The sequence below is a fragment of the Halichondria panicea genome, chromosome 10, assembly GCF_963675165.1.
Source record: "Halichondria panicea chromosome 10, odHalPani1.1, whole genome shotgun sequence".
NCBI lineage: Eukaryota > Metazoa > Porifera > Demospongiae > Suberitida > Halichondriidae > Halichondria > Halichondria panicea.
The window spans coordinates 3,025,547-3,040,521 of record NC_087386.1 but is presented as its reverse complement, the minus strand read 5'-3'; the positions used below and the strand labels follow the sequence as shown (position 1 = coordinate 3,040,521).

General features: G+C 41.0%; 4 protein-coding genes across 5 annotated transcripts; 2 read left to right on the top strand and 2 right to left on the bottom strand.

The window, feature by feature from the left end:
• The first annotated feature begins 674 nt into the window (after positions 1 to 674).
• LOC135343168 (uncharacterized) lies at positions 675 to 2,986 on the top strand. Its single transcript, XM_064540141.1, has 3 exons — positions 675 to 820; positions 1,165 to 1,446; positions 2,378 to 2,986. The coding sequence occupies exons 1-3, from the start codon at positions 814 to 816 to the stop codon at positions 2,851 to 2,853; spliced, it is 765 nt and encodes a 254-aa protein (XP_064396211.1). The 5' UTR covers positions 675 to 813; the 3' UTR covers positions 2,854 to 2,986.
• Positions 2,873 to 5,007, bottom strand: LOC135343167 (surfeit locus protein 1-like). Its single transcript, XM_064540139.1, has 5 exons — positions 4,870 to 5,007; positions 4,542 to 4,758; positions 4,198 to 4,450; positions 3,783 to 3,945; positions 2,873 to 3,166 (listed from the first exon to the last, which is right to left on the bottom strand). The coding sequence occupies exons 1-5, from the start codon at positions 4,940 to 4,942 to the stop codon at positions 3,015 to 3,017; spliced, it is 858 nt and encodes a 285-aa protein (XP_064396209.1). The 5' UTR covers positions 4,943 to 5,007; the 3' UTR covers positions 2,873 to 3,014.
• A 14-nt stretch (positions 5,008 to 5,021) lies between these two features.
• LOC135343169 (prefoldin subunit 6-like) lies at positions 5,022 to 7,138 on the top strand. Its single transcript, XM_064540142.1, has 4 exons — positions 5,022 to 5,164; positions 5,281 to 5,351; positions 5,699 to 5,823; positions 6,918 to 7,138. Exons 1-4 carry the CDS (start codon positions 5,095 to 5,097, stop codon positions 7,042 to 7,044), a joined length of 393 nt encoding a protein of 130 aa, XP_064396212.1. The 5' UTR covers positions 5,022 to 5,094; the 3' UTR covers positions 7,045 to 7,138.
• Positions 7,139 to 7,380: 242 nt separating this feature from the next.
• LOC135343164 (kynurenine formamidase-like) lies at positions 7,381 to 14,946 on the bottom strand. Of its 2 annotated transcripts, none has more exons than XM_064540136.1 (8): positions 14,768 to 14,946; positions 14,590 to 14,688; positions 11,862 to 11,922; positions 10,270 to 10,355; positions 9,581 to 9,689; positions 8,464 to 8,640; positions 7,989 to 8,127; positions 7,381 to 7,648 (listed from the first exon to the last, which is right to left on the bottom strand). In XM_064540136.1, the coding sequence occupies exons 1-8, from the start codon at positions 14,901 to 14,903 to the stop codon at positions 7,517 to 7,519; spliced, it is 939 nt and encodes a 312-aa protein (XP_064396206.1). In that variant the 5' UTR covers positions 14,904 to 14,946; the 3' UTR covers positions 7,381 to 7,516. The 2 variants fall into 2 exon arrangements, with proteins under 2 accessions (XP_064396206.1, XP_064396207.1); XM_064540137.1 differs by having other exon boundaries at positions 9,617 to 9,689; positions 14,768 to 14,945.
• Between the last annotated feature and the right edge of the window lie 29 nt (positions 14,947 to 14,975).

Here is a 14,975-nt window from a genome sequence, read left to right as displayed (position 1 = left end):
CGAAACTTTAATAGCTGCTGAACGGATGGCACTGGCATCAAGGGACCAAATAAGATGGGGTGTTGGACCTGCGGCTCATCTTCAAGGATGCAGTTGGGTTGAGCCTCTTGGCCTTGCGGGTGTTTGTTTAACAGGCTCTCTTTGACCGTCTGTGAGGTAGGATCATTTGCGTCAGTTGGGTCTTTCAGATTGAGGATGCCCCCTTTTTATTCATTGGACAGGAGATCCAGTGCCGCCTTGCATTTCCCCTTAAACATCAGGTTCGCAAAGGACCTGGCCAAATTGGAGTCTTTGGGACTTTTGGATCTGTCTCTGGGAAGCCTTGATTGCAAAGCCATGCCTTCTTTCGTTAGCTCTTCCAGATCGCCTTGTAGTTAACAGAGCACAAAAGGGGGGGCTCTAGCCCTGTCAGCCCCCCTTTGCCTACGCCACTAAGCACTTAGCAGAGTACATATAATAATTATATATTAATAGAGTAATCTACATTAATACAATTATAATAATAGGCACTAGGCAAATGCAGCAATCATTAATAGGTAGATCTACCTATCCATCGTGTGAATATTTATAATATCGTACCCTTTCGTCTTCAGTGAGTCTATCCTCCACCAACTGTGGGGAAGTGGCAGCATTCAGTGTCATGTTGTAGTATCAGCCATTTCCAGTAGATACTATCTATGGTAGCATGCATCCAGGGAGCAGAGTACGACAGCCATGACTCACGAGGGGGAGGGGCTTGTAGATGAATGGCCATGAATATTCGATTCATGTACTCCTGCTTTCATCATGGTGCAAACAAATCACTGAAAGAGAATGAAGAGTGAGTGAGATATTGATATATTAGATGTCTATTTCAATTTTATCAACTATCTATGATTATATCTATGATTATATCTACACCTATGGTAGATAGATACCGTACCGTATAGCGCGAAATTTTCGAGGCACTTATATTTCGTGGATTGGCCTCTAAAAGCATTTTCGTTGCACAATGTTCGCGGAATGACTGCTTACCCGAAGCCACGCCTTTAAATCAGGATTGCTACCCACGAAATCTGAAGCCCCTCAAAAATTTCGCGCTTTATATAATTATCTATAGCCTACATCAACATCAATTCAGATCGAAACTCAACGTACAAATAAATGTCTGATTCCAACCTTCAGGAGTGTTGGTGTACACTGATGGTGGAGAGGGGGCTTCCCCTAACTGTGTAGCCATGGTAATGGACAGTCTAGACAAAGCACTCCCGTCTCTTGGTCACACTTACAGTGTGCAGACCACCACCAGTGAGGAGATTATCACTGGTGACTGGATGAATGATAGTAGACTGCTTGTCATGCCAGGTGGTAAGGACTTGCCGTACGTCAAGGAATTAGAAGGGCAAGGAAACGATAATATTCGACAATTTGTATCAGCTGGTGGAGCTTATCTGGGACTGTGTGCAGGTAAGAGCAAAGATGCATGTGCACAGTGTTATTATAGCTAGGGTGCAACCTCGCTACGCATAATCATCACTGTGATCAGATAAAATTAAGGGTGTGTTAGAGGTAACTGGGCAGAGCTAGAATGATTGAAGGTAATGATCGAAATGTCACGAATCGTCGAGCTTATGAGCAGAACGCTTGAAAAAAAGCCTTCTGAGCTGTAGAATGGAGCTCAAATGTCCTCAATACAATCACTAACACATCCTCCAACTTTGAAGTCGAACCGTTACAGTGTGCAGCAGCCAGAGCCACTAGTTCAATTGTGTCCGACATCGTCGTCGTTTTTTTTCTCCAAAATCTCAATGTGACCTGATTAGAGCGTCGCTTCGCTCGGAATGATTCATGCCACTATCACAGTTTTGTACACTTTTTGTAGTTAAGGATGTTGGATCTATTATTGAAGCCAATACCACGTACTGTACTCCCTAGCTAATTTCAAGAGTCCATAAAAGAGAGAGAGAGAGTATTGAAAGTAGCACCGTGCATCAGATTTTGAAAAGCAACGTCACTTTCTGCCTGAAACAATTATGATAACAATTTAGCAATAATAAGTTGCCTCCGAGGCAAGTAGCGGCTTCGGGCACTCGGATAATCGGATTGGTCAGTTACCAAACAAAAGTCATGTTACTTTCCAAATACATCTGATACAAGGTAATACATGTACTATGTTCGATACTCTCTCTTTTATTGTATACTCTTACTGGAAGCAAATGACTGGGATATGAACATCGTAAAACTACTGATTTGTCACAGTTCTCTCTACCTTCTCATAGTTCTAGCCACCACCACCCATATACTCACTCAAGAGCAAAAGACTATAGCAGATAAATTAATAGAGCTGTGCAGCTATACTAACTAGAGAAGTAAGTATTCAATATTTCTGTTTGTACAGGTGGTTACTATGGTTGTGCATATGTGGAGTTTGCTGTGGGAGACCCAAGCATGGAAGTGGTGGGACCGAGAGAGCTTAAGTTCTTCCCAGGCATTGGAAGAGGACCTCACTTCCCTGGCTTTGACTACAAGAGCAATGCCGGAGCTAGAGCAGTCCCCATAGCAATGGAACACACAGCCGACTCAAGTCTCTCAGTATTTTATAATGGAGGGGGGACGTTTGTACCATTCGAAATGGAAAAGGGAGGCTATGAAGTGCTGGCAGGATATGAGAACTCAGAGCCATGTATTGTACAGTGTAACTGTGGAGAGGGGAAGGTTGTACTGAGTGGAGTGCACTTTGAGGCCAGTGCAAAGATGCTCAAATCCTGTTACCCTGGAGACAGATACATCGCTAAGTTACTGCCAGAAATTGAGAAGTTTGAGAAACAGAGACAAACTTTATTTAGCAATATCATCAAACTGCTTGTAACGTAGGCATACATTGTTAAATTAATTTAGGGATTATTCAGAACATGATTATCATCAACAAAATATTATATATATAATTCAATACATGCACCGCACAAGTGTTTACACAAATTGTGCAAGTAATTGCTGTTATTGTCTGTATCTGAAAGTCACATGTGATTCTACAGTTATCTCCTCCTTTTTGACTTCCTCCACAGCTGATAGAACATGTAGCCAGTGAACAGTGAAAGGGCGTACCATGTAAACACGTACTGCAGGTGTTCGTTCCTCAGGATCACACGAGTCTGACCTCCAATAGGACCATCACGAACCGTTGTAGCTGCAGATAGTACCATTTCATCAACATTGCATAATAAGTGAAACTGTCTGAGTCAATGAACGACACTATAATAAGCTCTATAGATTGTTAGCCAACAATGTGTGTGATACTGTAGATCAAAGGTGTGTCCAAAATGTCAGGCCCTAGCTGCTTCACAACTATTATAAGTTATCCAGTGGTCAATCAGTTGTTCTAACTTGTGCAAATTTTCACACTTTTGAGCAAGTAATTGAACTGCTGAATTCTACCGCACAAAATTAGATGGTTTAACGGAACACCAAGCAGAATCATCCAACAATTGGACTAAGAGGTGACTCCTCAATGGCGTGACCCCCCCCCCCCCCCCCAACACACACACACACAAAGTAGAAATCAGATCCCAGTACATACATGGTAGTAATTAAGACTTGAACAGAAATTATGTCGTACATTTTTTTGTAAATGTACTCAATAGCATCAGATGCCAACCTTAAGTGAGCATTCCGTTTGAGCTAGTATACGTTGCAGTCGACACAATTCCACCCACCTTATTCAATCACACACACACACACACACAGGACATGATGTAGCAAATACTTGTACAATTTCCTCCATGGCTAACCTAACGACCACTTACTTGAGTCAGCGTCGAGGAATATTGGAGCTGTATCGGCACACGTTGCCATCTCTGTCACGTTTCTGTACCCCCATCGGTTGGCAGGGGGATCGTTTTTAGGGGAGAAGGATGGTCTACTCTCATCAGTACGCACTACAGCCGTCAGTGACACACGACCCTCCACCTGGGTGGGAGGAGGCATTAATCAAGTGCACACATGAAGCTCTTAGAGTTGTAACTAGAATGAAAGATACCTGCGATGATCAGAAAAGTACGAAAAATTACTTCTCACTTACTGTACAGTACGTGAGAGACAATGGGAGCTAGGAAAATAGCAAAAATTGGATCTTGGATGCAATAGCTTCACAACACTTAATTACATAGACACCCCCCACACACACTGGTATAGACAAAACTAGCAGCCCTATACACCCACCTGTCCGTGAGCCCTACTGGAGGGGGCCATTCTCCTCTTGGGGACCCAACCTCTATTAATGAGCACAAAACGACCCAGTTCCTCACAGAAGAACGGTGTCACTATGTAGGCTCCCGGCTCCGGGCCTCCTCTGGTGGGTGTGGCCTCTCCGGTGTAGAGTGTGCGTGGCCACATATGTAACTCTTTACTGTGGTCAAAGTGACCATGGAGACGAACTCGTCTGTACTCATAATCCTCCAGTCTCTCAGCAATACTACATGTACAGGGAAAATAAAATGAGTAAAACCAAACTTATCTTGATCTTTACCACTCGGAAATTTTTATCCGTACAGTACACTACTCACTCTGTGGGTATAGGTACAGGAGATCTCTTCGTCTTTTTCTCCAACTTCTCAATGAGGTCAATCTTCCACTGTAGTCTGTATATCTGCCATGTCCCCAGACAGAACGTCGTCGCGGGGATTATCAGTAGCCACAGCTGTCCCTTGCTGTGTCCCTTGCTGCCAGGGGACTTGGCGATTGTTGAAGAAAAAGAACGAGCACATAAGGTTGTCCTAACACCTGCACAAGCATACGCATAGCGATTAAATAGACAATACGTCGTACAGTGCAGTATTGTGTATTGTGTATGTACGTGTATGATATCATGATGGTGTAAATAACCGCATGTACCACATTTAAGTACAGGTGATCTGGTAGCTGCCCAAGGCCTGGCCACTCTTACTAGACAGCTCAGCCTCCACATTAGCTTGCATTCATCAGAGAGAGGTTGTCTCCAGAGCTAGAGAGATTTCATAAGGTAACGGTCGTTACGAAAATAAACATACTTTGAAAGAGCTTTTAGGCCACATTATTCAGAGCTTTGCAAAGGTAGCTAGCTAGGTATAATTAATTATAATGGCAACTGTACAATCTAAGGAGAAGATACTCAATGATGAGATAATGAAGTTCAAGTCACTACAGAAAGGTGAGGCTGGTTGGCTAGCTCTAATCATGGGTGTGCAGTATTTGGAGGGCTCCATCACTGCACCATGTGTACCTTAATCACTAATTTATTACCATGCACACACACAATTATTACAGAGGTCCAAAAGTGTGCCAGTAGTAAGGGACAACTGGAGGCACAGCTACTAGAAAATCAAAACGTCAAAGACGTAAGAAATAGTAGTCTGACAGTTGGACACTTTGCTGACATAATAATTACGCTTGTACATGTACTGTATCTGTGTCACGTACACGTACACACAGGCATCATTCTGTACATGCATACCAGTACTATAGTATAAAAAATACCCCTAACCTTTATTTTTTGAGGGTGCATATGAAAATATACTGCAAAGCATACGTGTGTGCTATACTAGAGACAACGTTCTTTCTCTTAAGAAACATACTTTATGGAACTGTTGCAACCGCTAAGGTGTACATAGTTGTCATGTTGGTGGTACATGTAAGACTTTGAATAATTGAAACACATACACTGCCGCGCCCCCTCCCACCACAGGAGCTGGAGAAGGTGACGGACGGGTCAGTAGTGTATAAGCTGGTGGGGCCAGTGCTCCTCAAACAAGACCTCACAGAGGCCAAGGTGACTGTACAAAAGAGACTGGACTATATCGGCAAAGAAATGTGAGTCACGTATTTCAACCTTATTTAGGTGGTCAGAGGATGCAATAATCATGTTACATCCACTGCTAAGTTTAACCGTTGTCAAGTATACATTTTGTAGCAATAACCAAATATCCACATTGTGTATTTGTATGAAACCTTACTCCTCTTGATTGGACCTGTATGTTTTATTAACCTGAGGCGCGTGGGCGGCCACGGGTTATAGTAGTCCATTTATTTGTTTGTTTGTTATTTGTCTGTTTATGATATCTGAGTCCAGCGGCTGCGTTTACAGCATGGATAGCCTCCACACTACGTTAAAGCTTTGTTGTCGAATAAAAACGAGCAAAAGCTAAGAAGCTTGAACTTGCACGTTGGCTGCATGGCTAGCTAGCTACACGCGGCCTTTATTAGAGGTACGTATTTACAGCAGAAGTGATCCCGTACCAGGAATGATGGAACAGGGTCACTAAAGTAGAAAGCTAAAATTATGACTGCGTTGTTACTTCTTTGCTCTATCATGATCCCTACCACTAGAGCCACATTTCTAGCTTTTTTGCTGGCTTTGCTGTGATCCTAGTCTACAATGCATGTCTTATACACTCCATTCTCAGCATGCCTCTAGCTCTTGTTACTTGCTGCTTAGCCATTGTATAACACATTTTGGTACTACATATACATAATTATGTAGGTCTTCATTATTCATGTCAACAACTCTATAGTCTTTGTATGACTTTGCTCCAGCTCTGATTTGCTTAAAATTATGACGATAAGCGATGTACTGTATGCACGTGCTTGTGTGTAACTATGTTTTGACAATGGTTTGTATTATCCACCCATCCCGCCCCCATGATTATTTAATAAATTCTGGTGTCAGTGAAACTAGATACCTAAATAACACTTATGTCAGTGGAACTAGATACCTTTGTTTGCCAATATTGTTATGCCTGCACGTTACTGGTTACACGTGCAAGAGAACACATACGTATTACCAAGAGCGTATACGCCCTTGGTAATACTATACACTAACAGTAATTTGTGAACACCCACACAATACACACAACTAACTGTGAATCGTACCACTAACAGCCCCACCCCCCCCCCACACACACCAGCTCAAGATACGAAGACGTGATAAAAGACTTTGAGAAGAAACAAGACACGCAAGCTGAGAAACTACAAAAGATGCAGGTGGACTATCAACAAGCTGTAGCGAAGGCCGCAGGCCCTAATCAACCCTGAATTTTGTTTTGTGCCAATTAATCTGCATGACTGTGTGCATTTATCTCCCAATTTGGGATGTGAGTCCTCCCTATAAAATTGTTATCATAATTAATGCATTCTGCTGCAGACAAGGCTCGCAAACAATATGGTCAGGTGCGTGTATGTGGGTGTCATAATTATTGATCAGTGTGTAAATGCTCGTCTCTGGTTGTCTGTGCAACACACCACATACAAGTGACAGTCAGCTCCTAATGCAAGACTTACAATTAATGCTGAAGTTGTAGACTAGTGCTTTACCGTATTCAATAGGTGTATACGTTCATCAATTTACCCTATAATAATTACAATCATGGCCTCGTTAAAAGCCTGCATTAATTGAAGGCCCGATCAGACAATAATTATCATGAATATTAACTTACAGAATAAAAATAAACTCTTACATAGACTATATGATAAACAACTATATATGCAGTAGGTTATCAGACAACAGTCATGATTTAATCAACTGTAATATATGTTTGGTGACACTGAACTGTTCCTCCACGAGTCTCTCGATCACGGTGAAGTGATCCTCGTCCTCCACCTCACACACATTGCTGGACACACCCACACTCACAACACCCTGTAGCGGACAAAATTATCAGTGCACGCATGAGCACACTTAGTGAGGTCTGACATGAAAGATCAATTAACCATTTTGACGAGGATTAAAGAGATACAATACAATGCTCCTGTTGTTGTTAGTCGCATAATAGCGACTACAAGTACTTGCAAATGAAATTACCTACAAGTAAAATTGTTGATATGACTGTTGCCAACCTCTAAAACTTTACCATATAAGGAGCGCATATACATTGCACTACAAGCTAACTATGCCATTTAGCCAAAACACTTAGCAACACCAATGCAGGTATGTAAAAAGTGTTATACGTATACTATACACACCACACACACCCACCAACCTGATGGAACTCCTGGCTTTGTCTTTTGAACTCTGGTGATTCCTGCTCCCCATAACATAGGAGGCAGTGTAACTCTGCACAAACATTTGCCTTCAACTGAGGAATATTTCGCTGTGGGCTATATTCCATCACCTCTGACCTGTGCCAATCGAAATGAATATCAAAACACACCAAACAGGAGCTAATTTAGCCATAAATTATAGGTATATATATATATATATATACACTGTATAATTATACATATGATCTCCATAAAAGCTTAAACTGTACCAGTACTGTCCAAGTACGCAAAAAACAGGCAGCGTAAAAATAAACCTGCTTTTTATGGTCACTATAAATCACTCTCTATAATAATACAGGTTAATGGGCTCCCTCCATATCACGTGTTTTGACCTGTGTTAGAAGGCTACCTCTTTATCACGGCCACTGATGGTATGCCATACGACGGTGACTCACCAAACATTCTCACACTTACTCTGTCAGGTTTAAGGGTTCATTCACACAGCACCTCCGTATTGGGTAAAGATCATATATCCCACTAACCAAGATGGCGCCATGAACTGCTAACTGGTTCAGTCCCAGAGAGGACCAATCAGTGCTCAGCATGCAGGCACACAGATGAGCACCGGCCGAGTGACCAATCAGATACAGCCTGTGCCGGGGGGGGGGGTTATTTAATAAGAGAGAAAATATACATTGGGGATTATAGTGTGGATTTTTCAATTTGTGCCTAGCCTATAAAAGTATATACGCAGATAAATAATTATTTTACACACATATATAATATTTAAGTCAATTCTTAGCCAACAAAAATTCCTTTTATGAACCTGAATCACCAAATAAGGTATGCACAAATGGCCACCACGACAACAAGAGGTATGCTAATCTCAGCTACATGCATGAGAAATATGTTTGAACAATGAGAAGTTTGTAGCTGATGATTGAACATTGATTGAAAGTATAAGAACAAAGGCAGGTTCACACAGAGTGCGAGTGGGAGCATGTAATAAACGGATCTGCTACATGAAATACACCGTCAATTCTGGCCAAAGGGACCAACGCAATTTTAAAGCAAGATTCCAGCCATAGATTAGAAGTAAAACACATACAACAAAGCAATTGAAAACTCAAATAGACGTAAGCCATACAAGTGACAAAGGGAGAAGACGTGTTCCAGATTGAATAATAGAATGTGCAGTTAACCCACTGAAAACAACATCCAATTGATGTTATAAGAAACTTAAACTAGCAATTCGTACATCGATCACAGCTCTATATCTTATAGTGATGCCTGCTACATACAATTAACGCTGTGTATACATAGCAATATGAGCCTGGCAAAGAATTCAATTGAGCCATATAGCATTACATGTACGTATGATTGAGCCTCCTACAAGCAAGTGCAGCTAGCACACCTACATGTATTACACCCCAGTACTGGAACTACAGTAATGGCTATGGAATGCTTTTGACTGTACCAACAAACCAGTTAACTGTGGCCTTAAAATTGATATCTTTCAAATGTTGACCATATTTGGGAGCAGAAAATACATAGGCCCAAAATACTGATGCTATTTTGAGAAAACACCTACAATTGAGAACTAAGACACAAGCTGTCATAACCACACTTTTTGTTAGGGAAGGCTTGTGCAATGTAGTGACAGGCTCTTCGACACTGCTCAACAATGGTTGTCATGGTACCTGTGCAGGGGAGCAACGTAAATAAACCACTGGTATACGATGATTAGAACACATCATTGTGATCTTGTGTTAAATAAATTAACACACGAACATACATGTATAATAATATAATCAGTGCAGTGTTGTGGTTTTAGTGATGTAGTATGACATCACAAGAAGGACGATCATCATTACGGTGTCATATGCAACTTTATTAGTCACAACATGTACATGTATGTGCTCCTGGTACGCTCATCTAAGAATAATTATACGTAGCACCAATCTATTCATGATGTCACATCACAGAGTGACAATAAAATACGTGGAGTAAACATAATAGTTAGTGACACGTACATTTCTGATGTCACATATGCACATATACGTGTAATGAATTTGTGAATTAACTTTGAGGCCAACTTCACCAATAATTGGTCACGTCAGAGCGCAACAAATGAAGCCTACTGTAACTTCTACTTGCAAATTGCACGCAAAATGAACGGAATTACATCTTTCAAGTTAATTGGAATTGGGTGTCTGATATATATACTAACGAGATTTCTTGCAACAAGACAATCAATATTATCACACACAGTACACGTACCTTTCGGAGCATTGTCAAAGTTGATGACAGCTGTAGTGATGCCTTGTTTGACCAGGGGCAAACTCATGTAACCATAGTTATCCTTCCTGCATGTAGGTAACATACATACATATAGTGAGCCTAGCTCATAGACAACAGGAAGGAATCATTAAAAACTATGAGTGAGAAGGAACAACTGCCAATGGCAATAAATTTCTCTGCTATTAGCACCAAGGGACTAATTAAAGGTCATTCTATTCAGTGCCAAGCAACAAGCTTAGCTCATCCCATACAAAGTTATGGCCTCCTGCATAACAGCAACACGGCTGGAATAAGTCCCACATTCGGCTCTGTGTGACTCCATATTGGTAGCGCACTAATCACGCACACAAAGCTCATGACGTAGAGAGGGATAGTTTACGAGTAGTTTTCAGGTGTATAATTATGTTCTAACACCAGTTCAATTACCCACTCGCCCACTCGCATCCGTGAAGGGTGTGTGAAACAGGAAACTCAGGAAGCTAACTATATAAGAACTATACCATTAACTCTCAAAGGACAACACATAGCTTGGATTCTTAGAGGTAGTGGACCAATATACCCCAAATAGTAATAATTATGATTTTATTTTTAGCTACCGTAATAATTATAGTAATAATTATTGCACATCGATCTTCTTAGCATTCCATATGCAGTGTCTGTTTGCCACTAATGCACTCAGGAGAAACCAGATAGTAACTAGGCAACATTTTACATCGTGTATGCATGGCAGGAGAAAAAAATCTCATTGGAGAAGCTAACTGTTAGAAGTATCTACAGTCCTTTTAATTACAGCGCCACAACACAAATTAATCACAATTTACCAGTGGCAATAATTCTAGTTTGGCACTTATAAAAATTATTAGAGTAGCGCTTAGCAATAGAACGTAGACTAGACGAGGCTATCACAGATCAATTGTACAATTGCTGCATTATCTAATTACCTAGGCACCATATTATAGAATTTGCTTGGTGCTCAATTGGGAGTAAAATAACATGGCGCTTCTATTGGTGTGGCGCTGTAATTAGATGGTACTTGAAAAGCTCATGAAAATAAATTCTGAAAGGTGATACAGTAACTTGAGAAATCAGCACATCCGGTAAGCTACATGATTGTACAAATAAACACAATTTGAGTGCATGCACACACTCACATTCATTCTGCACCTGCTAACTAATTCATATTGTAATCCTAGCTAGCAGCAATCCCAGATAGATTTACTTGAGGGGGTGGTATCTAAGCAACCGTTACAGGGCACATTGGTATGGGAAGCCAGGCCATTGTAAGCACACATGTACCATGAGGTGTACAGTACTATGTACCATGAGGTGTACAGTATAATTATGGTGTAGGAGATTTCAGCCACACTAGAGCTTCTGAGATAATGCATTCACCTACATAGTAATTTAACTCGCTACAAGATCAAAGTTAGTCTCGCAAAGCGTTCAGTTTTTCAAACAAAAAAAGCAGTTTCACACCATACTACGTACTTTACAACAACTTAAATACATAATTATATCCCTGAAATTGGACCACCAGTTACGCATGGGTGCTCAATATCTTTCTCACTTACTCCAAGAATGTCCAGTAGCCGCCATGAATGACAATCACCAACGATTGTTCGTCAGGGCACTCTGTGCATGTGTACATGGGAAGGGGATCATGAACACCTGTCTCCGTATAATGATTGATCACTATAACCAGAACACATAAGAGTATTGCACACGTATGAGCAGTTCAAACCTGTGTGTGCCTCGTATCTATTCTAGTTGGCAAATACATTTCTTCAGTACGAAACCATGACTACACTACATCGATCCAAGGGATGATTAAAATAAGATACTAAGAAAAGCTAATCAAAAATCGTGCAAATACAACATTGCATGCCATTATTGCATACATAATGATTCTTCACAAGGACTAACATGAAGGACTAAACAACTATTATATACACATGAGATTTTAAATTTTAAATCGAGTAGATTCCCTTTTTTAGCAGGTAAATCAAAGTCCAAGTTATGAAGGCTATACAAACAGTAAACACAGTGTATTTGTAGTGTGGGGGTGCATGTATCGCATTAAGCTCACACTCGTAGCATACAAAGAGCTGAGAATATGTCTCTTTCTTTTGAAGATACGGCCACACTGCCCACCACTTATATATAGGCACTGCACGACCCCAGTAACATGTTCACAATAATACCGTGGGTGTAGAATACGCAAGACAACAACACTAATAAGGGGTAAAGCTACGTCGCTGTGCTACAACAATCCGTAACCACTGAAACAGTAAAGTAAAGCCAAACAGTTGGAACAGATCTTACCACATGCTGCACAACATAGTCACGTACGCATATGAAAAACAATGGCAGCAAGTACATACTTTACATAACCTACAAACCATGAAAGATTACAAAACCTATACACATACTAATATTATGCAACCAGTTAAAATTGCAGTTGCAAGGGTGCAACAATGTGAAGCGTGCACTTGTTTTAATTGTGAATAGGAAGCCATCAAATTAAAATTAAAGGATATTCAGCCAAACAACTCATAGCTTCTAGGCTTCAAAGCTCACAAGAATCACCAAGCAGAAGCATGCATTTGTGAATAGGAAGCGGGGTATTCAGCCAAACAACTCATAGCTTCTAGGCTTCAAAGCTCACAAGAATCACCAAGCGCATTTGTGAATAGGAAGCCGGGTATTCAGCCAAACAACTCATAGCTTCTAGGCTTCAAAGCTCACAAGAATCACCAAGCAGGTCACAGCAAGCACTAACAAAGAAATGCACTAACAAAGAAATCTAGAGCTATACCAAAACAACCCATTAGCGAAAAACACAAATACAAACTCAGTCATAAAAACAAACAAATAACCCCAAAATACAACAAAAGGTACAGAGCATGGGTTGAAGCCATACTACATTAAAGAGAAACACGTGATCTAACGAGCAATACTCGCAATACTGCCATCACCGCCGATTGAAGTGTACAATGTGCGCAACCTAAAACAAAAATGTGATTTTGTATGCTATTCCTAAACAGCATGGCAACGCATAGTTAGCAAACAGACCGTCATATAATGGTGGTGACTGGTGCCGCACTCAACTAAGTGGAAACATGTAAACAATATTACCCTCATAGTAACCACAAGCTCCCAAATATTCCAAGAATGCTTCCAAAAGTGCCATTTGAGCACCGTAACCATATAATCGTACAAGAGTATTACATTGAATCAGTCAATTAATGAAATAATCGTATGATGTGCTAATAGTGACTGGAGAGTGTACAGCAATTAATCCCGTATCACATCCGGCCCAGTAATTGCACGTCGTCATTGACAGCGTGCACTACCTGTCAAGTAATTACATGCTGTCAATGACAATGTATTGTTTTCGAACAACGGCCGCGGCTGCAGATAACTTTTGGTTATTCGTCCATAAGCGATTAAAAGCACCCCTAACAAGCACTGGCAAGGTTAATAGTAGCCTTGCCATCGCCCTAAATGTGTTAAACAGTTAAATTGCAAAAAAAATCTACCTGTGAAAATAATTAAGTTATAGTTAGAACATGGGCATGAGGTATCTAGTGTCCAAAGCTCGAGGGCTTTAGCCCAAGGGATGAGGGACACTATAACCATAGATACCGAATGATACCGAATGCACATGTTCTAGATCCCAAAACCTATTGGCTACTAGAAATGCACTAGCTTAGCAACAGTCAACCTATATAAACAGCCAACCTAGCAACTGCATCATTTCTTTTGTATCTGAAGTTAGCATCTCTGTGTCTGAGTAAGTAAACCTCCAAGGACGAGGGCAAAGCCCTGAGGCCAAGGATGGTTTACGTTTGACATAAATTCGAATGTAGTGGACAATAAGTGTTATATATCCACTTGAATGAAAAGTACTTGCTACCTAAGCTACCTCACCTTGGATACAACTAGCTAACAGTCTCAAAAACTATTTAGAACGAATAAAAAGCTTGTGCGTATAGCTTCTAGCCAGTGCTAAGCTTCTAGCTCTACGCACTAACTTGTCAATGTCAAGCAGTGAGCCCCACCCTTCCTGGTGTTTAGCGAGCCCCACCCATCTGTCCTGCCCTTGTCAACAAGTGTCTAGCTTCTTTTTGTCTGTGTAGATCTAGTCCTAAAATCAGTGCGCCCTCAACGCAAGGGAGTTTATGAGGAATGTGCTCCAGGGCTGGGGTTTATGGTAGTTAAATCCCACCCAGTTGCTATGATACAGACCCCAAGTGTGGAGTATATTTTTATTAATTAATAATAATAATTGTATCTTACCGTGACATGGATAATAAATGTCAAGAGTCTCATTAGAGCTCTTGTCTCCATAGACGACAGAAAGAGTGTTCTTCGTTTGAGCTCTAACCTTCTCAGTAGCTGCAATGGTAAGGTACAAGCGCACAATTGAAGTTATTTACATATCTAGTCATATTATTATTCAATGTCAGCTTTGTACCTTCTGTAATTACTTTTAAATGGTTGTCCACAATAACATCACGGTTTAACTTCTTGGACCAGCAACTTGGGCTGTATAGAGTGTCCAGCTCAGCTCTGGAGTGGGAGTTAATATCAACTGCTCCAGCGTCAGCCATTTTACTACCAGTTCACACATGCGCAGAGCAGCCTCTGACCAGGGGAGGGCGGCTGATTCATGACACGAGACT

What these genes read in the sequence shown, in the direction of transcription:
- LOC135343168 (XM_064540141.1), top strand. An exon ending in TTATCTGGGACTGTGTGCAG is followed by an intron (nt 1,447 to 2,377) that starts GTAAGAGCAAAG and finishes CTGTTTGTACAG; the next exon opens with GTGGTTACTATGGTTGTGCA.
- LOC135343167 (XM_064540139.1), bottom strand. Translation starts at nt 4,942, where the DNA reads ATGTGGAGGCTGAGCTGTCTAGTAAGAGTGGCCAGGCCTTGGGCAGCT. An exon ending in CCTGTACCTATACCCACAGA is followed by an intron (nt 4,451 to 4,541) that starts GTGAGTAGTGTA and finishes CTGTACATGTAG; the next exon opens with TATTGCTGAGAGACTGGAGG. An exon ending in ATTCCTCGACGCTGACTCAA is followed by an intron (nt 3,167 to 3,782) that starts GTAAGTGGTCGT and finishes TACTATCTGCAG; the next exon opens with CTACAACGGTTCGTGATGGT.
- LOC135343169 (XM_064540142.1), top strand. Translation starts at nt 5,095, where the DNA reads ATGGCAACTGTACAATCTAAGGAGAAGATACTCAATGATGAGATAATG. An exon ending in AAAATCAAAACGTCAAAGAC is followed by an intron (nt 5,352 to 5,698) that starts GTAAGAAATAGT and finishes CTCCCACCACAG; the next exon opens with GAGCTGGAGAAGGTGACGGA. An exon ending in GACTATATCGGCAAAGAAAT is followed by an intron (nt 5,824 to 6,917) that starts GTGAGTCACGTA and finishes CACACACACCAG; the next exon opens with CTCAAGATACGAAGACGTGA.
- LOC135343164 (XM_064540136.1), bottom strand. Translation starts at nt 14,903, where the DNA reads ATGGCTGACGCTGGAGCAGTTGATATTAACTCCCACTCCAGAGCTGAG. An exon ending in GAACCCTTAAACCTGACAGA is followed by an intron (nt 8,128 to 8,463) that starts GTAAGTGTGAGA and finishes CGATTGGCACAG; the next exon opens with GTCAGAGGTGATGGAATATA. An exon ending in AAAGCCAGGAGTTCCATCAG is followed by an intron (nt 7,649 to 7,988) that starts GTTGGTGGGTGT and finishes TGTCCGCTACAG; the next exon opens with GGTGTTGTGAGTGTGGGTGT.